Consider the following 22,278-nt stretch of genomic DNA (forward strand, 5'->3'; position numbering starts at 1 on the left):
GGTGCATCTCTCCTTCCGGGGCCCTAGTGGTCATACGATGAACTGCAGGTTCTTCTTTTGCAGCCGGTTTTACCGTCTTTCACTGATTGGCGTCTGTAGCTCCGCCTACGTGGCCTGATCCAGGCCTCTGTTTGGCTGCTGGTCCGTCCAGCTGCCGTGATGCTGATCAGCTGATCAATCATCAATCACATCTCTCCTCCCCCCAGTGGCCGTCCTGCGGCAGGAGGAGATGATCCGCAGCGGCAGCCGGGACCAGAAGAAGAAGGTCCTGCCGGGGGGGTCGGGGTCCGGGGACCCGGAGGAGACGGAGACCCTGCTGGAACCGACGGTGCTGTACCCGGATCACACGACCACCACCGCTGCTGCAGGTGCTGCCAACACACATGAACACACACACACACACACACACACACAAACACACTCATCTCTCAGCTGTCCATCGTGTACGATGACGACATTCCAGGGCAGGGAAGGGGGGCGGGGGGGTTCAGCACTGTTGTCGCTGGTAAGTAAGTAAGTAAGTAAGTAAATTTTATTTGTACAGCGCCCTTCACGGACCATGGTCACAGAGCGCTTCACAGTTACAATCAAAACAAACACAGTTAAAAGATACATACAAATTTAAGTTTAAAAGGCCAAGACAACACATTGGCAGTCATAACAGCCCCAAGACAATTAGGCAAAAGCCTGCACAAATAAATAGGTCTTAAGTTGCCTTTTGAAGGAGTCAACAAACTCCATTGAACGCAGAGAGAGCGGAAGATCGTTCCAAAGCACTTGATGTGGCTGTCGAGGCCGATGCGTGAGCCGCACATCCTTCCACAGGCGGGGCAGGGGAGCCCGGACGTTGGGGGAACGTAGGGGAGCAGGACGTTGGGGGAATGCAGGGGAGCAGGACGTTGGGGGAATGTAGGGGAACGTTGGGGGAATGTAGGGGAGCAGGACGTTGGGGGAATGCAGGGGAGCTGGACGTTGGGGGAATGTAGGGGAGCAGGACATTGGGGGAATGTAGGGGAGCAGGACGTTGAGGGAACGTAGGGGAGCAGGACGTTGGGGGAATGTAGGGGAGCAGGACGTTGGGGGAATGTAGGAGAACGTTGGGGGAATGCAGGGGAGCTGGACGTTGGGGGAATGTAGGGGAGCAGGACGTTGGGGGAATGCAGGGGAGCAGGACGTTGGGGAATGTAGGGGAGTGGGACGTTGGGGGAATGCAGGGGAGCTGGACGTTGGGGGAATGTAGGGGAGCAGGACGTTGGGGGAATGCAGGGGAGCAGAACGTTGGGGGAATGCAGGGGAGTGGGACGTTGGGGGAATGCAGGGGAGCTGGACGTTGGGGGAATGTAGGGGAGCAGGACGTTGGGGGAATGCAGGGGAGCAGGACGTTGGGGGAATGTAGGGGAGCAGGACGTTGGGGGAATGCAGGGGAGCAGGACGTTGGGGAATGCAGGGGAGTAGGACGTTGGGGGAATGCAGGGGAGCAGGACATTGGGGGAATGTAGGGGAGTAGGACGTTGGGGGAATGCAGGGGAGCTTGATGTTGGGGGAATTTAGGGGAGCAGGACGTTGGGGGAATGTAGGGGAGCTGGACGTTGGGGGAATGCAGGGGAGTAGGACGTTGGGGGAATGCAGGGGAGCAGGACATTGGGGGAATGTAAGGGAGCAGGACGTTGGGGGAATGCAGGGGAGTAGGACGTTGGGGGAATGCAGGGGAGCAGGACGTTGGGGGAATGTAAGGGAGCAGGACGTTGGGGGAATGCAGGGGAGAAGGACGTTGCGGGAATGCAGGGGAGCAGGTCGTTGGGGGAATGCAGGGGAGCAGGACGTTGGGGGAATGCAGGGGAGTGGGACGTTGGGGGAATGCAGGGGAGCTGGACGTTGGGGGAATGTAGGAGAGCAGGACGTTGGGGGAATGTAGGAGAGCAGGATGTTGGGGGAATGCAGGGGAGCAGGACGTTGGGGGAATGTAGGGGAGCAGGACGTTGGGGGAATGTAGGGGAGCAGGACGTTGGGGGAATGTAGGGGAGCAGGACGTTGGGGGAATGTAGGAGAGCAGGACGTTGGGAGAATGTAGGAGAGCAGGACGTTGGGGGAATGTAGGAGAGCAGGACGTTGGGGGAATGCAGGGGAGCAGGACGTTGGAATGCAGGGGAGCAGGACGTTGGGGGAATGCAGGGGAGCTGGACGTTGGGGGAATGCAGGGGAGCAGGACGTTGGGGGAATGCAGGGGAGCTGGACGTTGGGGGAATGCAGGGGAGCAGGACGTTGGGGGAATGTAGGGGAGCAGGACGTTGGGGGAATGCAGGGGAGCAGGACGTTGGGGGAATGTAGGGGAGCAGGACGTTGGGGGAATGCAGGGGAGCAGGACGTTGGGGGAATGTAGGGGAGCAGGACGTTGGGGGAATGTAGGAGAGCAGGACGTTGGGGGAATGTAGGGGAGCAGGACGTTGGGGGAATGCAGGGGAGCTGGACGTTGGGGGAATGCAGGGGAGCAGGACGTTGGGGGAATGTAGGGGAGCAGGACGTTGGGGGAATGCAGGGGAGTAGGACGTTGGGGGAATGTAGGAGAGCAGGACGTTGGGGGAATGTAGGGGAGCAGGACGTTGGGGGAATGCAGGGGAGCTGGACGTTGGGGGAATGTAGGAGAGCAGGACGTTGGGGGAATGTAGGGGAGCAGGACGTTGGCGGAATGTAGGAGAGCAGGACGTTGGGGGAATGTAGGAGAGCAGGACGTTGGGGGAATGCAGGGGAGCTGGACGTTGGGGGAATGTAGGAGAGCAGGACGTTGGGGGAATGCAGGGGAGCTGGACGTTAGGGGAATGCAGGGGAGCAGGAAGGTTCATGCTCTTATTTTGTAAAGACTAACACATTTTGAGATAAGGTTATAATAAATGTCCTTATCTGACTTTGCCCCCCCCATCTCCCCTCAGACCCCCCCACCGAGGAAACCCCCTTCCAGCTGGAGGACAGGACCAGGAAGGACAAGAGGAAGAGGAAGAAGGAGAGAGAGGGGGGGAAGGAGGAGAAGGAGGAGGAGAAACCCCAGAGGACCCCGGCCCCGACTCGGACCGATACAGGTGACCCAAGACCTGCAGGTCCTCTACAGACCACTAGGGTCCAGATCCAGACCTGCAGGTCCTCTACAGACCACTAGGGTCCAGATCCAGACCTGCAGGTCCTCTACAGACCACTAGGGTCCAGATCCAGACCTGCAGGTTAGGGTCCAGATCCAGACCTGCAGGTCCTCTACAGACCACTAGGGTCCAGATCCAGACCTGCAGGTCCTCTACAGACCACTAGGGTCCAGATCCAGACCTGCAGGTCCTCTAAAGTTCATCGTTTAATGACGCCAGCTGCAAATACCAGGACTGAATCCTGAAACCACCAAACCCGAGTCCCTTCAGTTCTTGGATCTAGAGGTTCAGTCCAAGTCCTGGTTCGGTTCTCGTCGCTTGAAAATCAAAACAAATCACAGAACAAAAATTCATCATCCGTAAACCATCTTTTGCATGTTATTGTTGGCAAAATAGCAGCTTTATGACCAAACTTCATCATATGTGTCGTTTTGAGCTCGTCATCTGTGTGTGTGTGTGTGTGTGTGTGTGTGTGTGTGTGTGTGTGTGTGTGTGTGTGTGTGTGTGTGTGTGTGTGTGTGTGTGTGTGTGTGTGTGTGTGTGTGTGTGTGTGTGTGTGTGTGTGTGTGTGTGTGTGTGTGTGTGTGTGTGTGTGTGTGTGTGTGTGTGTGTGTGTGTGTGTGTTGGGGTGCTGGGTGTCAAACTATGCAGTTTCTGCTTGTTTCAACTGGTAAACTGTTGATTTGAAGTCGACACAAAGAAGCGACCGCAGACATTCCTGTCTGGAGGGCTGAAGGAGGAGAAGGAGAATAATAAAACTAAACTACTTATGAAGAGAAAACCTGGCAACGCGTCCAAAGATTCCTCCGTGTGACTTGATATTCTTCTTCTGCGAGCCTTTTATGGCAGTAATCATGCAGCCGGACCGATGACCTCAGGTCAGGCAGCGATGCAGCAGGATTGATTTGAGGGGGATTATAAATAATAATTATAAAATAATCATAAATAATAAAACATAATAATATAAATAATAAATAGTAAAACATAATAATTATAAATAATAATAATAATAAAACGTAATAATATCAATAATAATTATAGATAATACAACATAATAATATAAATAATAATAATAAATAGTAAAACATAATAATTATAAATAATAATAATAATAATAAAAATAATAAAACGTAATAATATCAATAATAATTATAGATAATACAACATAAAAATATAAATAACAATTATGAATAATAATAATAATAATAATAATAAAACATAATAATTATAAATCAAACATAATAATGTAAATCATAATTATAAATAACAAAACATAATAATATAAATAATAATTATAAATAATAATAAAACATAATAATTATAAATAATAAAACATAATAATGATACATAGTAAAACATAATAATTGTAAATAATAAAAAAAAATAATATAAATAATAATTACAAATAATTACAAATAATATTCTAAATAATAATTAGAAATAATAATAATAGATCATTAGAAATCATAAAACATAATAATATACATAATTATAAATAATAATAAACAATAATATAAATAATAACTATAAATAATAATAATAATAATAATAATAATATAAATAATAATATAAATAATAATAATAAATAAAACATAATAATTATAAATAATATAAATAATAATTATAAATAATAATTATAAATAATAATAATAATAAATAATGATTATTATAAATAATAGTGTCTCTTTTCCTCGCTGGTTTGTGTGAACGTTGCTCTGAAAGACGTCACCTGGAGCTGCAGGTGTGACTGAGATCTGATGATGGTGTTTACCTGGGCCAGGAAGGGGGGGTGTTAATGACAGGCCTGTTCACCTGCAGGGCTCATGTGTCTCCGGAGCCTCAGACCTTCACGTGCACGGATACCCACGTGCGTTCACGTCCCATAAAGGTCAGACTGTAAAACTGTGTCCTGGTCTCCAGGGGCGTCTCCACGGCGACCGTACGAGTGCCGCAGCGACGCGGCGGCCGACGTCGTGCTGCTGGTGGACGGATCCTGGAGCATCGGACGCACCAACTTCAGGCGGGTCCGGGACTTCCTGGAGGGGCTGGTGACGCCGTTCCGCATCGGGCCGGACCACGTCCAGATCGGTGAGGAGGGGCGAGGCGGGCACCCCGGGTCCCCCCCGGTTCCCCCGCGGGATTAATGCATTCAGGATGTTACGGAGTTATAATCTAATTATTTATAACGTATTTCAGCTGATTTTGACACAAGTAGATGCATCACTTAACATATCTGTTTTCTAAATTTACATTTTTATATATTTTTATTTGAACATTTTCTCTCAATTTACCAAAAATAATTTTTTTTCTAGCTTTTTTCTTTTTTTGGAATTATAAATATACTAAAAATATGTTGTTCTTGTATTTTTTTTTCTTTTTAAAATATTTTTCTCAGTTTTGTAGATTAACATAACTTTCTTTCATAGATTTACTTTTTTGTGTTTCTGACTTCACATTTTCTTTTTTGAATCAACACTTTATATTTTCTTATTTTCTAATTTATATAAATTTCTTCTTAAAACATTTTTCTTTTTTTCTTTATTAATTAATTGTTTTATTTTTTATTAACAAATATTTTCTTTGATGTTTTTTATGAATTAAGTTCATTTTCTTTTTGAATGTTTTTTTGATTTCCTGAATTAACTTAATTTTTTTTTTAAATTAAATTATTCAAGTTTTGATGACTAAAAACCTAAAAGTGAGCTGATGAGCCAAAACAACTGCAGCAAGTTTCTTGTTTTTGTGACTAATTTTGACAAAATACAGCCAAAAATAATGTTTTAAAGACATAAAATGACTTTTAGCAAATTAAATGACTAATTACAAATAAAAAATGGGCTTTTTTAAAAGAAAATCTTTTAAATCCCCAGTTCTTCAAGTGAAAGCACCTTCTCTGTCATGTCTTGTGATTTTACACCATTGACACTTTCAGGATCTGGAAGTAAACGACATCATTCTAACACTGAGCTGATGTTTCCAGGTCTGACCCAGTACAGCGGAGACCCGCGGACCGAGTGGCAGCTCGGAAACTTCAGCAGCAAAGAGCAGCTGCTGGAGGCCGTGAGGAGCTTCAGATACAAGGGAGGGAACACCTTCACAGGTAGATGCATAACCCCGCCCCCTCATAAACCCCGCCCCCTCACACCCTCACCTGGGGCCTCATGTACGAATCGTGCGGCGCACAAAAAATATGCGTACGCCCTTTTCTACGCTCACGGTCGGATGTCCACAAAGGCCGGTCTCTCCTCCTGCAGCTAAAACACTCCGAGTTACAGCGACTTTTCTCTTTATTTCTCACGTTTGCACCTCGATAATCCCGTTGGAACAACTTGTCTTTCTGCAGCAGAGGAATCAGATCGTGATGCTTCATGTTTTAAATATAAGTTCATGTTGTTCACATTGTAGAGGTGATCACGGACATCCACAATGTGTAGAACTCAATAAACGTGTACATTGAGCTTAATCCGTCAGTATTTAATACGCGTGACAATAAAGCAGAACGAGGAGCCGTTTTTCATCCCAACTTATGTTCTGGTGTCGGTTCTTAAAATACAAACAAGAAAAGGACAGTGTAATGATGCAGTAACGCTAAATATTGACATTCACAAACCCGTACAATCATAATAAAACCACAACTCTTCACGGAACGCACCACAAAGCAAAGAACAGCAATACCCATAATGCAATGCAGCTGAAATCGGAAGAAATGCCCCCAAATAAATTATTTTTTCCAGGCCTCAACTTTTGACAGGACTGTCTCCAGCTCACACTTTTTTTTGTACAGGACTGTCTCAGAAAATTAGAATATTGTGATTTTCTGTAATGCAATTACAAAAACAAAAATAAAGAAACAAAAATAAGAAAACTCAAATATCCTATCTCAAAAAATTTGAATATTCTGGGAATCTTAATCTTAAACTGTAATCCATAATCAGCAATATTAAAATAATAAAAGGCTTGCAATATTTCAGTTGATTTGTAATGAATCCAGAATGTATGACATTTTTGTTTTTTTAATTGCATTACAGAAAATAAAGAACTTTATCACAATATTTAAATTTTCTGAGACAGTCCTGTATTTGTTTTTACTTGTTTTTGCAAGTTCCCTGTTAAAATGAGTGGTTTTTAATGGATAATTATCCTCATTGTCATATTCAAATATATCTACTTGAGGGAGGAGACGGGGCGGAGTGTTGTGCTCCCCCATGTGCGTTGAAATCCACGTTGGATTTGAGCGTACGCACAGTTTTGAGAATCTGAAAAAAACATTTTCATGTCAAAATCCACGCACTTTTGTACATTCGGCCCCTGATCTGGATCATCACCAACTGTACTAGGAATGAAACGTCACCTGAACCGCGGCCCCTGCAGATTACCAGCTGTTCTGTTGCAGGACAGGCGCTGATCCACGTCATGCAGCAGAACCTGCAGGCTGAAGGAGGAGCCAGACCCGACACGCCGTCGTTCCTGGTCCTGCTGACCGACGGGAAATCTCAGGACGACGCCATCGGCGCGGCCAGCCGCCTGAAGAACGCCGGCGTGGAGATCATCGCAGTAGGTGAGCCGGGGGTTTATCTCCAACAACAACAAATCACCATCAAATTAAAAAGCGTCAAAATATCAAAATAAAGAAACAATTTAACAGTCTCATCCAGAAATAAAGAACAACATCAAAATAATGTGTTGGAGAGGAAACAAGAGGAGGCAGAACACTGTATATATCAGATCATATGCCATAGAAAATATACAAATTAAAAATTAAAAGTAATAACAAAAAATAAATAAATACAACACAAACAAAAGCATGATTTCTTATCCTGCTCTCTTTTTTGTGTTTTCCAGGCGTGAAGAACGCGGACGAGGCCGAGCTGCGTCAGGTTGCCTCCGAGCCGCTGGACCTGAACGTCTACAACGTCAACGACTTCCCTCTGCTGAGCCGGCTGGTGGGACGGCTGGTGCACATCCTGTGTGGGAAGATCCAGGACCGCGGAAAACGTAGGGCTCAACGATCCTTTCTGGGCCCCTTACTATTTCTTATTTACCTAAATGATCTATACATGGTATCATCTAAAACAGTTTTTATTCTGTTTGCAGATGACTCCAATATTTTTTATCTTTTAACAATGGTCATAAACTAATATCTGAAATGAACAAGGAATTGGTCAAGGTGCACTCCTGATTCAAGGCCAACAAATTATCACGTAATATAAAGAAAAGTTCATACATGTTATTTTCCCCTAGAAACCAACAAGCTACTAACACCCTTCCAAATGTTCATATTTCCAATAACATTTTGGAAAGAGTTACGGTAACTAAATTTATGATTGATGAAAATCTCACTTGGAAAAATCATATTGCACTCATCTCCAACAAGATTGCAAAGAATGTTGGAATAATCTGACGTATATGGCATCTATTATCAAGAAAAATCTGTATTCATTTATATTATACTATGATTTATCCTTATATTTCATACTGCAATGTCAAGTACCTTCATGAGCAACCTCAATTGTATCTTTATCCTGCAAAAACGTTTTATCTAAATGATTCCATTTTCCAATAGACTCACTAGATCCATGGAGCCAAATCAGGGCCAAAAGTTTTGCTAATTTGAAAATAAAATTTGAACCTGAAAATTTTTTTTACAGTTTCAATTTTATTTTTTTCAGTTTCAAATCTTTTTATTTCAGTTTCAAATCTTTTTTTCAGTTTCAAATCTTTTTTTTCAGACCGTACTTGGTAGTATGTGGAAGTGGGAAATGTCAAACTTTAAAGTGTGGCTGTTGAACTGTAGAGTCTGGCATAGTTTATTGCTTTTATACTGCGATTGGTGCCAAATACGGTCTAAAACAGCTTTTTAAACAGAAATGTGTCACTAATATCAGTTTTTTCCACTGCCAATCACGTGAATATGGTGTATATACAGTGTTGAATCAACTTCTACTGATAACTTCTGCAACCTACGTTTCCTGAAGGCAACATGACTGAGGACCGTCCCCCGCCTTCTCTGTTCTGCTGTCACTCATGATGCCACGCCCCTCTCAGTTGATGCCACGCCCCCCACGCCAGATCGGGGCCAAAAGTCTGAACCTGAAAAAATAATTTGTAACTGAAAAAAAAAGACGTGAAACTGAAAAAAAAAGATTTGAAACTAAAAAAAAGATTTGAAACTGAAATAAAAAGATTTGAAACTGAAAAAAAGATCTGATACTGAAAAAAATAAAATTGAAACTGTAAAAAAAAAAATTTCAGGTTAAAATTTTATTTTCAAATTAGCAAAACTTTTGGCCCTGATTTGGCTCCATATAGATCCACCCCATTGTACCAATCCTTAAGTATTCTCCCTATTTTTGCTGTAAATGTTTTTCAGATTTGTCTTTTTGTCTATCAATCCCCTTCACAAACTGCTTCCAACCTGTTTTCATTCTTTATTTCAATTCAATTCCCAAATTCATCACTTCAATACCAGGTCTGCAAACAATCTCCATCCCACCTTTTTCAGGACGACTTTTTCCCAATTTTCAGTTAGATTCAGAGTTTCCTCTTTATTGGAACATCTTACCACCGTATTAGAGAACGCTCGAGTACAAATACTTTCAAAAAACAAATCACAACATTCTTACTAGCCCAAGTTAGCAAAGCCTAACGATTAATTACCCCGGTACTTCTCTGCACTCCCTCATTATATTCCTGTTTTTTATTTTCTAGCAATTTAGCTAATTTCCTTAGTTGTCCTATGTTTTACATATATCCGTAGATATTGTTTGTTTCATTATAGGAGGAACCATCAGCAAGCCCTTATGGGTTTTTTTGGTTCCTCCCACATATTTTCTGATATATTGTATTTCTTTTTTATTTCCTTTTTTTCTATATACTGTTCGTCTGTACTTTTTAAAACTGTTGTATAATAAACTAACTAACAAACGTAGCCCCCCCTCAACCCGGCCCCCACCCCCCCGTCACGGTGCTGCCGGTCCCCCAGACCCCCGTCCTCCTCACCCTCTCCTGCTCTGTTCCAGGTCCGGCCCCGGCCCCCACCCCGGACCCCGCCCTCTCCTACCCCAGTCCCTCGGACCTGCGGTTCTCCCGGCTCGGGTCCAGGGAGGTGACGCTGCACTGGACCAACCCGCCCAAGCCCGTGCAGCAGTACCGGGTCGTGTTCCACAGCGCCGAGGGCCAGAGTCCGCAGGAGGTGAGAGACGGCTCGTCTGCAGTTTCACGACCCGCCAGGTTTCCCGTCTGACTCCATCAGCGTCTCTCATGGTCGTGGTTCTGGTCCAGTCCTGTCACATGACCAAGAATCAGCCAGTCAGCCCAGACCAGTATCTCTCCACCTCCGTGCTTGACAATTCTGCTGGTTTCCTCCTAACATGACCGTGTGTGTGTGGTGTCTCCCTGCAGCTGTTTCTGAGCTGGTTCTGAGCTGGTTCTGGTTCTGAGCTGGTTCTGAGCTGGTCCTGAGCTGGTTCTGGTTCTGAGCTAGTTCTGGTTCTGAGCTGGTTCTGAGCTGGTTCTGGTTCTGAGCTGGTTCTGAGCTGGTCCTGAGCTGGTTCTGGTTCTGAGCTAGTTCTGGTTCTGAGCTGGTTCTGAGCTGGTTCTGGTTCTGAGCTGGTTCTGAGCTGGTCCTGAGCTGGTTCTGGTTCTGAGCTAGTTCTGGTTCTGAGCTGGTTCTGAGCTGGTTCTGGTTCTGAGCTGGTTCTGAGCTGGTCCTGAGCTGGTTCTGGTTCTGAGCTAGTTCTGGTTCTGAGCTGGTTCTGAGCTGGTTCTGGTTCTGAGCTGGTTCTGAGCTGGTCCTGAGCTGGTTCTGGTTCTGAGCTGGTTCTGAGCTGGTCCTGAGCTGGTTCTGGTTCTGAGCTAGTTCTGGTTCTGAGCTGGTCCTGAGCTGGTTCTGATGGTGTGCATGTCGTCTCCCTGCAGGTGGTCCTGGCCGGGTCCGAGTCCTCGGTGCGGCTGGACGGCCTCTCGTCCCAGACGCTCTACCACGTCTCCATCTTCCCCGTGTTCTCCGCCAACGTGGGCGTGGCGCTGCGCGGAACCGTCACCACACGTGAGCCGCCGCACAGCTTTTTTTAAAATTGTTATTTATTTATTTATAATTTTTCCTTATTTATTTATTTTATTTATGCTCTTTATTTATTTATGTATTTATTTCTTTTTATTTATTTATTATTTGCTGCTGTCTCTCTCTTAAAATAACCATAAATATAGAAAACCATCATACTCGTACATATACAGAGGTGGACTTGTTGCAGCTCTGTCTTGACTTGTTGACTCTGTCTTGACTTGTTGCAGCTCTGTCTCGACTTGTTGCGGCTCTGTCTTGACTTGTTGCGGCTCTGTCTTGACTTGTTGCAGCTCTGTCTTGACTTGTTGCAGCTCTGTCTTGACTTGTTGCAGCTCTGTCTTGACTTGTTGCAGCTCTGTCTTGACTTGTTGACTCTGTCTTGACTTGTTGCAGCTCTGTCTTGACTTGTTGCAGCTCTGTCTTGACTTGTTGCAGCTCTGTCTTGACTTGTTGACTCTGTCTTGACTTGTTGCAGCTCTGTCTTGACTTGTTGCAGCTCTGTCTTGACTTGTTGCAGCTCTGTCTTGACTTGTTGACTCTGTCTTGACTTGTTGACTCTGTCTTGACTTGTTGACTCTGTCTTGACTTGTTGCAGCTCTGTCTTGACTTGTTGCAGCTCTGTCTTGACTTGTTACAGCTCTGTCTTGACTTGTTGACTCTGTCTTGACTTGTTGACTCTGTCTTGACTTGTTGACTCTGTCTTGACTTGTTGCAGCTCTGTCTTGACTTGTTGCAGCTCTGTCTTGACTTGTTGCAGCTCTGTCTTGACTTGTTGACTCTGTCTTGACTTGTTGCGGCTCTGTCTTGACTTGTTGACTCTGTCTTGACTTGTTGCAGCTCTGTCTTGACTTGTTGCAGCTCTGTCTTGACTTGTTGCAGCTCTGTCTTGACTTGTTGCAGCTCTGTCTTGACTTGTTGCAGCTCTGTCTTGACTTGTTACAGCTCTGTCTTGACTTGTTGCAGCTCTGTCTTGACTTGTTGCAGCTCTGTCTTGACTTGTTGCAGCTCTGTCTTGACTTGTTGTGGCTCTGTCTTGACTTGTTGCAGCTCTGTCTTGACTTGTTGCAGCTCTGTCTTGACTTGTTGACTCTGTCTTGACTTGTTGACTCTGTCTTGACTTGTTGCAGCTCTGTCTTGACTTGTTGCAGCTCTGTCTTGACTTGTTGCAGCTCTGTCTTGACTTGTTACAGCTCTGTCTTGACTTGTTGACTCTGTCTTGACTTGTTGACTCTGTCTTGACTTGTTGACTCTGTCTTGACTTGTTGCAGCTCTGTCTTGACTTGTTGCAGCTCTGTCTTGACTTGTTGCAGCTCTGTCTTGACTTGTTGACTCTGTCTTGACTTGTTGCGGCTCTGTCTTGACTTGTTGACTCTGTCTTGACTTGTTGCAGCTCTGTCTTGACTTGTTGCAGCTCTGTCTTGACTTGTTGCAGCTCTGTCTTGACTTGTTGCAGCTCTGTCTTGACTTGTTGCAGCTCTGTCTTGACTTGTTGCAGCTCTGTCTTGACTTGTTGCGGCTCTGTCTTGACTTGTTGCAGCTCTGTCTTGACTTGTTGCAGCTCTGTCTTGACTTGTTGCGGCTCTGTCTTGACTTGTTGCAGCTCTGTCTTGACTTGTTGCAGCTCTGTCTTGACTTGTTACAGCTCTGTCTTGACTTGTTGCAGCTCTGTCTTGACTTGTTGCGGCTCTGTCTTGACTTGTTGCAGCTCTGTCTTGACTTGTTGCAGCTCTGTCTTGACTTGTTGCAGCTCTGTCTTGACTTGTTGACTCTGTCTTGACTTGTTGACTCTGTCTTGACTTGTTGCGGCTCTGTCTTGACTTGTTGACTCTGTCTTGACTTGTTGCAGCTCTGTCTTAACTTGTTGCAGCTCTGTCTTGACTTGTTGCAGCTCTGTCTTGACTTGTTGCAGCTCTGTCTTGACTTGTTGACTCTGTCTTGACTTGTTGACTCTGTCTTGACTTGTTGCAGCTCTGTCTTGACTTGTTGACTCTGTCTTGACTTGTTGCAGCTCTGTCTTGACTTGTTGCAGCTCTGTCTTGACTTGTTACAGCTCTGTCTTGACTTGTTGCAGCTCTGTCTTGACTTGTTGACTCTGTCTTGACTTGTTGACTCTGTCTTGACTTGTTGCAGCTCTGTCTTGACTTGTTGACTCTGTCTTGACTTGTTGACTCTGTCTTGACTTGTTGCGGCTCTGTCTTGACTTGTTGACTCTGTCTTGACTTGTTGCAGCTCTGTCTTGACTTGTTGCAGCTCTGTCTTGACTTGTTGCAGCTCTGTCTTGACTTGTTGCAGCTCTGTCTTGACAAACGCAGGCTACTTTGGCGGTATGGTTTTGAGGAGGCTTGACGTATTTCCGCTTTACGTACATCCCAGTGGAGAGCGTGCACTGTGATAGGTCTCCTCCTCTGACAAAAACAGCTTGTGTCCAATTGGATTCTAGGGAAGAAGAAAAAAGAGCAGACCTGAAAGTAACGAGTACTTTTCAGCCTTCCTAGAAATTTACTCGAGTAAAAGTAAAAATATTTGTCTTGGAAATGTATTCAAGTAAGAGTAATAAGTACCAAATAAATCTAATACTCAAGTAAAGTACAAATCCTCTGAATATGTACTTAAGTACAGTACTCAAGTAAATTTACTCCGTTACTGTCCACCACTGTGTATATATATATATATATATATATATATATATATATATATATATATATATATATATATATATATATATATATATATACATATATATATATATACATATAAGAAGAAATCTGAGCAAAAACATGGATTTTGTCATTTTGTTTTTGTACTGCTTTTTGTCTGTTTGTAAAAAAATAAATAATAAAATATATATATATAATATATATATATAAATATATATATATACAGACAATGGAAAAAATAAAATAAAAAAGAATCCTGGTAAAGAATGGTACCCTAGTTCTGCCCCCTGGCCACGCCCACTCCCCAAAGCACATTCGGTGCAGTTTTAATAAGTTTAGAGTTTTAATTTATTGATTAAAGCAGCTGATTTTTACTAAAACCAGTAACTCTGTTCCCCCCTCAGTGCCGCTGGCCGTGCCGGCCGACCTGGCCGTGGTTCCTTCGTCCTACGGCTCTCTGAGCGTCAGCTGGAGCTCTGCCCCCGGGGCCGACCAGTACCTGGTCCTGTACTCGGCGCTGAGCCACGGGGAGCCCGACGACGCCAAGGAGGTGAGACCGGGGCCGGGGGGCCCGCTGGGGGGGCCACTGGGGGGTCCACCGGGCTCCACCCGTCCTCACGTCCCTCCCTCTCTGCAGGACAAGTTCGGGCCGGACCAGACCCGGGTGGAGCTGGACGGGCTGCTGCCGGAGACCGACTACTCCGTCACGCTGTACGCCCTGTACGACGATGACCCCAGTGACCCCGTCACCGCCGTGGCCACCACATGTAGGACCCGTCCCCTGGGACCGGCCCGGGTCGCCCTAACCGCCCGTCCCTCCTGACACAAATGCATGCATCACTTAAAATATCTGTTCTCTAAATTAACATTTTTATTCATTTTTTTAATTTTTTTTCTCAATTTTCCAAATATACATTTTTTTTAAACTTTTTTCTTTTTTCGGAATTATAAATATACTAAAAACATTTTGTTCTTGTTTTTTTTTCTTTTTAAAATATTTTTTCTGTTTTTTGAATTAACATAATTCTTATAATTTTTTATTTTAATTTTCCCAGATAAATATAGATTGTCTTTTTTTTTTGTGTTTATGACTTTCTGACATTACATTTACTTCTTTTTTCAATCAACATTTTTTCTTTTCTTATTATTTTAATTTATATACATTTCATTGTGCGCTTTGAGCAAAAAGTCGAAATGTCGAGATCAATGTTGAAATACAATTTTGAGAAAAAAGTCGAAATTTCGCCTTTTTTCTCAACATTTCAACTTTATTCTCGAAATTGTACTTCAACATTAATCTCGACATTTCGACTTTTTTCTTGACATTTCGACTTTTTTCTCGAAGTGCATAATGAAAAAAAAAATCTTCCTCCTCCTCCTATAAATATTATTTTTATTTTTCTCCTGCCTGGCCCTAATACTCTTCCGTACATTTCTTCTTAAAACATTTTTCTGTTTTTCATAATTAATGAATGTAATTCTTTTTTTTATAAACACATATATTCTCTGATATTTATCTCAGTACCTCTGCCGGCGCCGCTGGGGCTGCAGTTCCCTGTGGTTTCCCACAGCGTGATGCGGGTCAGCTGGACTCCCGGCGCCGCCGACGTGCCGGGTCACCGGATCACCTACAGCACCAACCACGGCAGCGACGTCAAGCAGGTACCGCCCCGCGTCCAAAAAAAGTCAACATTTCGTGAATAAAGTCTAAATGCTGAGAAAAAAGGCAAAATTTCGACTTTATTCTTGAAATTGTATTTCAACATTAATCTCAACATTTCGACTTTTTTCTCGACATTTTGACTTCTTTCTCGAAGTGCAAAATAAAAAAAAATCTTCCCCCCTCAAATATTTTTTCTCCTGCCTGGCCCTGATACTCTTCCGTATGTATCTGATTGAGTGAGATCAATACATCAAATTATATATGATTTGTATAATATTTTTCTTTATTAGGGCCCGAGCACTGACAGTGCGAAGGCCCTATTGTATCTGTAGGAATTTTTCTTGTTTTTATTTTCCTTATCCGACGAAATGAGGGCCTTTTTTTCCCCCTAAACGTGCCCCAAAAGTCACCAAATTTTGCACCAAGCCAGGCATAGCGAAACATGTGATATTTAATGGTTTACATTAATGGGCGTGGCCTAACGGCTCAACAGCGCCCCCTAGAAAACTTCGTGCGTCAAGCCCCACAATACGGTTTGACGTACATGCACGAAAATCGGTACACACCTGTATCATGTCACAACTTAAAGAAAAGTCTCTTGGCTCCATGGCCCAAACCAAACAGGTCGGCCATTTTGAATTAATCGTGTCATTTTGGCGCAATTTATGCCATTTCTTCGGCCGTTAATACGGCCGAACCATAACGTGCACCCAGGTGTGTTATACATCAAAATGTGCGTCTCCATCCTGCGACGACACGCATACCGTGGCGACGATCTTCATCTGATTGGTCCGTATTTGATAGTTCCTGCTTTCTGCCATAACTTTTGAACGGGCTGTGATAAAGACTCGTGGGTGGTGTTATCGGACTCGGTTTTGAGTCCTTGAACATAATTGGTGCAAATTAGCCCCGCCCCTTCATCTGATTGGTCCATATCTGATAGTTCCTACTTTCTGCCATAACTTTTGAATGGTTTGATATAGAGAGTCGTGGCTGGTGTCATCCTCTAAATGTCCAGGCCTGAAGAATCTACATCAAGTCATACAAGCTTCCACTGCAGCCTGAACGTTACAAGGGTGGAGGACCGTTCATCGCTGCTTGCAGCTTTAATTTCTTATTTGTGATTTTTTTTAATTTTTTTTTTACTTTATGAATTGAGATTGTATGTTTGATTTTGTATTTTATTGTCTGGACCCCAGGAAGACTAGCTTTCGTTTTGGCGTCAGCTAACGGGGATCTTTTTAAATAAACAATAAAGAAATAAAGCTCCCGTTGTGTGTCCAGGTGGAGGTGACGGGGCTGAACTCGGCGCTGGTCCAGAACCTCTCGTCCCTGTCCAGATACCTGGTGTCGGTCCAGTCCCACTACCCAGAAGGCCTTTCTGCAGCCGTCACCAACAACGTGACCACACGTAAGACGCGGGTGGTGGGCGTGGCCGGGGGGCGTGGCCTTGTGGCCGCGGGTCCGGCGTCGTCATGACGATGTCTTGTCTCCCCCAGTCAAGGTTCCGTCTCCGTCCGACCTGAGAGTCACCAACTTCTCCGGCGGTGACATCACCGTCCGCTGGGCGGCGGCGGCCGACGACGTCGACTTCTACCTCATCAAGTGGATCTCACTGGGCGGGGGAGATCTGAGACAGGTAGGGGGCGGGGCCTGAGACAGGTAGGGGGCGGGGCCTGAGACAGGTAGGGGCGGGGCCTGAGACCGGTAGGGGCGGGGCCTGAGACAGGTAGGGGGCGGGGCCTGAGACAGGTAGGGGTAGAATATTACCAATTCTAATAATTATTCTTGGCATTATTATGAGAATATTGTTTTATAGTGTATTCTTATATTATGTTATGCGATCTCATGTGATGTTATATTATAGTATTATTATATTGGTATATATTATAGTATATATCCCGGCACAGTACATCCAAGTGATCGCCACGGCTTCGTGGCGCTCGAAACCCGGAGACTGCGTTGGGGGGGGATGATAAGAGGGGGGGCCGGGAAGGCGTTGAGTTGAGGGAGGTGTGGTTATAAGCAAGTGTGTGTGTGAGCGGTAAGTCTGTGAACTTCGCTCAGAGCTGCTCCTCAGCCAATGTCCTTGATGTTATCAGACGGCTCGGTACAGTCCTGAAACAGGTCCACAGATGTTCCTGGGAGAGGGGAGGGTTAGTGGGGGCAGAGTCCCTTGTTTACATTCCACCAGGGAGATTGTGACCAGGAGCGATCGGCCAAACCGCCCTGTCAAGGCCAGATTATAGAATCAACAATTATATTGAAAACAGACATACTCAGTAATTTTCCATCTGCCTTCAGTCTCTGGTTCATCAATGGCGACTCCAAACAGACAAATTTGTGATCAATTCCCGCCAAGCCGAGCTTCCAACTTCTCCAGGGTCTTCTCCATCTTGCCAATGAGCTCAAAGACCGCCGCCAGCCTGTGATTCTGTTCAAGAATCGCATCCAGCTTGCGGGTTTGCTCCCCCAGCGTTAGAGTCTGAGTGTTGATCGCCTTGCTTATCCCTTCAGCCACGTCCGGCAGCTCTGAAAGAGCCAGAACAGCTCCTCCTCCAATTAGAAGAAATCCTGCTATCATAAATCCAATTATGAAGGCATCTTCAACGTCCTCGACAGACAGGATCACAAAACACAACGGTTTCCAATGTTTCCAGGAATCCATTGTGTATCCAGCAAAAAATGTCCCATCGGGGCAAGAGGGCTCCCTTGTCCCCTGACTTCTCGTCACAAAAATTTGGTAAATTGTGCTGAGAGACCAGTTAATCAATTCGATGATTGTAGAATTTCGGAGGAGTGAAAAGGAGAGACTCTGAAGACGAGACAGGACAAAAGCAGTAGCAGGGCAGATAGATAAGGGAGAGGAGCAGAAAAGCGTCCGCCTTCGCAGAGAGCCGGAAGAAGAGACGTATTTGTATTATGTCCACTTGGTTTAATAATAAAAAAGGTAGGGAGCGGGGCTTGAGACAGGTAGGGGGCGGGGCTTGAGACAGGTAGGGGGCGGGGCTTGAGACAGGTAGGGGGCGGGGCTTGGCCACGTCTCCAGCGTCCAGGGCGTCTCTCTGACGGCCAGATGTTTGTGTTCCAGCTGCGGGTGGGCGGCGACGGCGAGGGAGCGACTCTGGAGGGCGTGGAGGACGAGAAGGAGTACCAGATCTCTCTGTCGGCGCTCTACGGGGACGGAGCTCAGAGCGAAGCCGTGGCGACGCGATACAGCACCCGTGAGTTGCAGCCCGGCGCCAATGTAGACGCCATAGATTATGTGTTTCTGCAGGCGTTATTCTAGAGGTGTGACTGGAGGTGTGGTTATGTAGGAGTGATTCTGGAGGTGTGATTCTAGAGGCTTGTTTCTGGATTTGTGATTCTGGATGCCTGATTCTTGAGGCGTGATTCTAGAGTGATTCTACTGGTGTGATTCTGGAGGTGTGAGTCTAGAGATGTGATTCCAAAGGAGGGATTCTGGATATTTGATTCTAGATGCGTGATTGTACAGGCGTGATTCTAAAAGTGTGATTTTGGATTTGTGATCCTGGAAGTGTGATCCTAGATGCCTGATTCTTGAGGTGTGATTCTAGAGTGATTCTACAGGCGTGATTCTGGATTTGTGATTCTAGAGGAGTGATTCTACTGGAGTGATTTTAGAGGTGTGATTCTGGAGATGGGATTCAAGATGCGTGATTCTAGATGCCTAATTCTAGCGTGATTGTAGAGGTGTGATTGTAGAGGCGTGATTCTGGAGACCTGATTCTGGAGGTGTGATTCTGGAGACCTGATTCTAGAGGTTTGATTCTGGAGGTTATATTCTAGAGGTGTGATTCTGGAGATGGGATTGTGAATTTGTGATTCTGGAGGCGTGATTCTAGAGTGATTGTACAGGCGTGATTCTAGAGGCGTGATTCTGGATGCATGATTCTGGAGGTTTGATTCTGGATTTGTGATCCTAAATGCCTGATTCTTGAGGTGTGATTCTAGAGTGATTGTAGAGGTGTGATTGTAGAGGTGTGATTCTGAATTTGTGATTCTAGAGGCATGATTCAAGATTTGTGATTCTAGAGGAGTGATTCTACTGGAGTGATTCTAGAGGTGTGATTCTGGAGATGGGATTCAAGATGCGTGATTCTAGATGCCTAATTCTAGCGTGATTGTAGAGGCGTGATTGTAGTGGCGTGATTCTGAATTTGTGATTCTTGAGGTGTGATTCAAGATGCGTGATTCTAGATGCGTGATTCTGGAGGTGCTATTCTGGAGGTGTGATTCTGGATTTGTGATTCTAGAGGAGTGATTTTACTGGCGTGATTCTGGAGGCGTGATTCTAGAGTGATTGTAGAGTCGTGATTCTGGATTTGTTATTCTGGAGGTGTGAGTCTAGAGATGTAATTCTAAAGGAGGGATTCTGGATATTTGATTCTAGATGCGTGATTGTACAGGCGTGATTGTGCAGGCGTGATTCTAGAGGTTTGATTCTGGATTTGTGATCCTAGATGCCTGATTCTTGAGGTGTGATTCTAGAGTGATTGTAGAGGTGTGATTCTGGAGGTGTGATTCTGGATTTGTGATTCTAGAGGCATGATTCTGGATTTGTGATTCTAGAGGAGTGATTCTACTGGAGTGATTCTAGAGGTGTGATTCTGGAGATGGGATTCAAGATGCGTGATTCTAGATGCCTAATTCTAGCGTGATTGTAGAGGTGTGATTGTAGAGGCGTGATTCTGGAGACCTGATTCTAGAGGTTTGATTCTGGAGGTGTGATTCTAGTGGTGTGATTCTGAATTTGTGATTCTTGAGGTGTGATTCTAGAGTGATTGTAGAGGCGTGATTCTGGATTTGTTATTCTGGAGGTGTGAGTCTAGAGGAATGATTCTTGAGGTGTAATTCTAGAGATGTGATTCTAAAGGAGGGATTCTGGATATTTGATTCTAAAGGTGTGATTTTGGATTTGTGATCCTGGAAGTGTGATTCTAGAGGCCTAATTCTAGCGTGATTGTAGAGGTGTCATTGTAGAGGCGTAATTCTGGAGACCTGATTCTGAATTTGTGATTCTAGAGTCTGATTCAAGATGCATGATTCTAGAGATGTGATTCTAGATGCGTGATTCTGGATTTGTGATTCTAGAGTGATTCTAGAGGTTTGATTTTACTGGCGTGATTCTGGAGGTGGGATTCAAGATGCATGATTCTGGAGACCTGATTCTGCAGGTGTGATTCTAGTTCTAGTAGTGATTCAAGATGCATGAGTCTGGATGAGTGATTCTGGAAGTGTGACTCTGCTCATCGTTTGTTGTCTCAGTGTCGGGCGGAGGACCGTCCAGCATCACGGTTTCCGAGGAGACGCCGGTCAGCCTGCTGGTCAGCTGGGTTCCTCCCAACGCTCACGTCCTGCAGTACCGAGTGTCGTACACGGCGCTGACCGGAGCCGAGGCCCAGGACAGCATGGTGAGCAGCGGTGCAGCCTGCTAGCTACAGGCTAGTGAGGACCGGTGAGCAGCGGTGCAGCCTGCTAGCTACAGGTTAGCAGGAGCTTTAACACTGGGCCCGTTGTCTCCAGGTGGTGGTACCAGGAGGCCGCCAGCAGGTGGCGCTGCAGGCGCTGCAGCCGGATACCCGCTACAGCATCCTGGTCACCGCCGAGTACCGGAACAGGGAGGGAGGCAGCGGCTCGGCTCAAGGGAAAACCAGTGAGTCAAACACTGATTAATCTCTTCTTCCGGCTCTCAACGAAGGCGAACGCTTTTTTGCTCCTCCCCCTTATCTGTCTGCCCGCTTCTGCTTTTGCTTGTCTCGTCTTCAGAGTTCTCTTCTTTTCACTCCTCCGAAATTTACAATTATGGAATTGATTAACTGGTCTCTCAGCACAATTGACCAAATTTTTGCAACAAGAAGACAGGGGGTTAGGGAGCCCTCTTGGCCGGATGGGACATTTTTTGCTGGATACACAATGGATTCCTACAAATACTGGAAGCCTTTGTGCATGGCAATCATGTCCATCGAGGACGTAAAAGATGCCTTCATATTTGGATTTATGATAGCAGGATTTCTCCTGATTATCCTCATGATCGGGGATGGGGATTTCCTGATGTATCGACAAACGCGTAAGTCGTCGACAGCTGTTTTGGCTCTTTCAGAGCTGCCGGACGTGGCTGAAGGATCAAGCAAAGCGATCAACGCTCTGACTTTTACGTTTGGGGAGCAGGCCCGTAAGCTGGATGCGATTCTCGAACAGAACCGCAGGCTGGCGGGGGTCTTTGAGCTCATTAACAAGATTGATAACAACCTGGAGAAGTTGGGAGCTCAGCTTGGCCGGAATTGATCACAATTCGTCTGATTGGAGTTGCCGCTGATGAACCATAGACTGAAAGGCAGACGGAAAATTACTGAGGCTGCCTGTTTTCAAAATAATTGCTGATTCTGTAATCTGCCCTCGACAGAGCGGTCTTAGGCCGATCGCTCCTGGTCACAATCTTCCTGGTGGAATGTAAACAAGATGACTCTGCCCCCACTAACCCTCCCCTCTCCCACGAACACCTGCAGATCCCTGTTGCAGAACTGTACTGAGCCGCCTGATAACATCAAGGACATTTGGCTGAGAGCAGCTTTGGGAGAAGGTTCACGGACGGACTCATCGCTTCACAGACAGACACTTACTGATAAGCACACACAATTCCCTCAATTCAACGCCTTCCTCTGCTCCTCCCTCTTATCAGCCCCCCCCAACAGTCTCCGGGTTTCGAGCGCCAGACGGCGATCACTTGGATGTACTGTG

The 22,278-nt window shown here is 45.3% G+C and overlaps 1 protein-coding gene across 1 annotated transcript in view; it reads left to right on the top strand.

The window, feature by feature from the left end:
• LOC133457516 (collagen alpha-1(XX) chain) overlaps window positions 1-22,278 on the top strand; it is a 72,276-nt gene that overhangs the window by 27,450 nt on the left and 22,548 nt on the right. Inside the window, exons 5-20 of the mRNA XM_061736861.1 lie at window positions 207-368; window positions 2,928-3,074; window positions 5,052-5,219; window positions 6,112-6,231; window positions 7,525-7,689; window positions 7,974-8,126; window positions 10,151-10,323; window positions 11,049-11,178; window positions 14,258-14,403; window positions 14,491-14,620; window positions 15,376-15,515; window positions 16,801-16,927; window positions 17,016-17,155; window positions 18,608-18,740; window positions 20,806-20,951; window positions 21,064-21,193. Of these exons, the coding sequence (XP_061592845.1) occupies window positions 207-368; window positions 2,928-3,074; window positions 5,052-5,219; window positions 6,112-6,231; window positions 7,525-7,689; window positions 7,974-8,126; window positions 10,151-10,323; window positions 11,049-11,178; window positions 14,258-14,403; window positions 14,491-14,620; window positions 15,376-15,515; window positions 16,801-16,927; window positions 17,016-17,155; window positions 18,608-18,740; window positions 20,806-20,951; window positions 21,064-21,193 (2,310 nt within the window). The remainder of the gene's footprint in view (window positions 1-206; window positions 369-2,927; window positions 3,075-5,051; window positions 5,220-6,111; window positions 6,232-7,524; window positions 7,690-7,973; window positions 8,127-10,150; window positions 10,324-11,048; window positions 11,179-14,257; window positions 14,404-14,490; window positions 14,621-15,375; window positions 15,516-16,800; window positions 16,928-17,015; window positions 17,156-18,607; window positions 18,741-20,805; window positions 20,952-21,063; window positions 21,194-22,278) is intronic.

This window comes from Cololabis saira, chromosome 12 (assembly GCF_033807715.1).
Source record: "Cololabis saira isolate AMF1-May2022 chromosome 12, fColSai1.1, whole genome shotgun sequence".
Classification (NCBI taxonomy): Eukaryota; Metazoa; Chordata; class Actinopteri; order Beloniformes; family Belonidae; genus Cololabis; species Cololabis saira.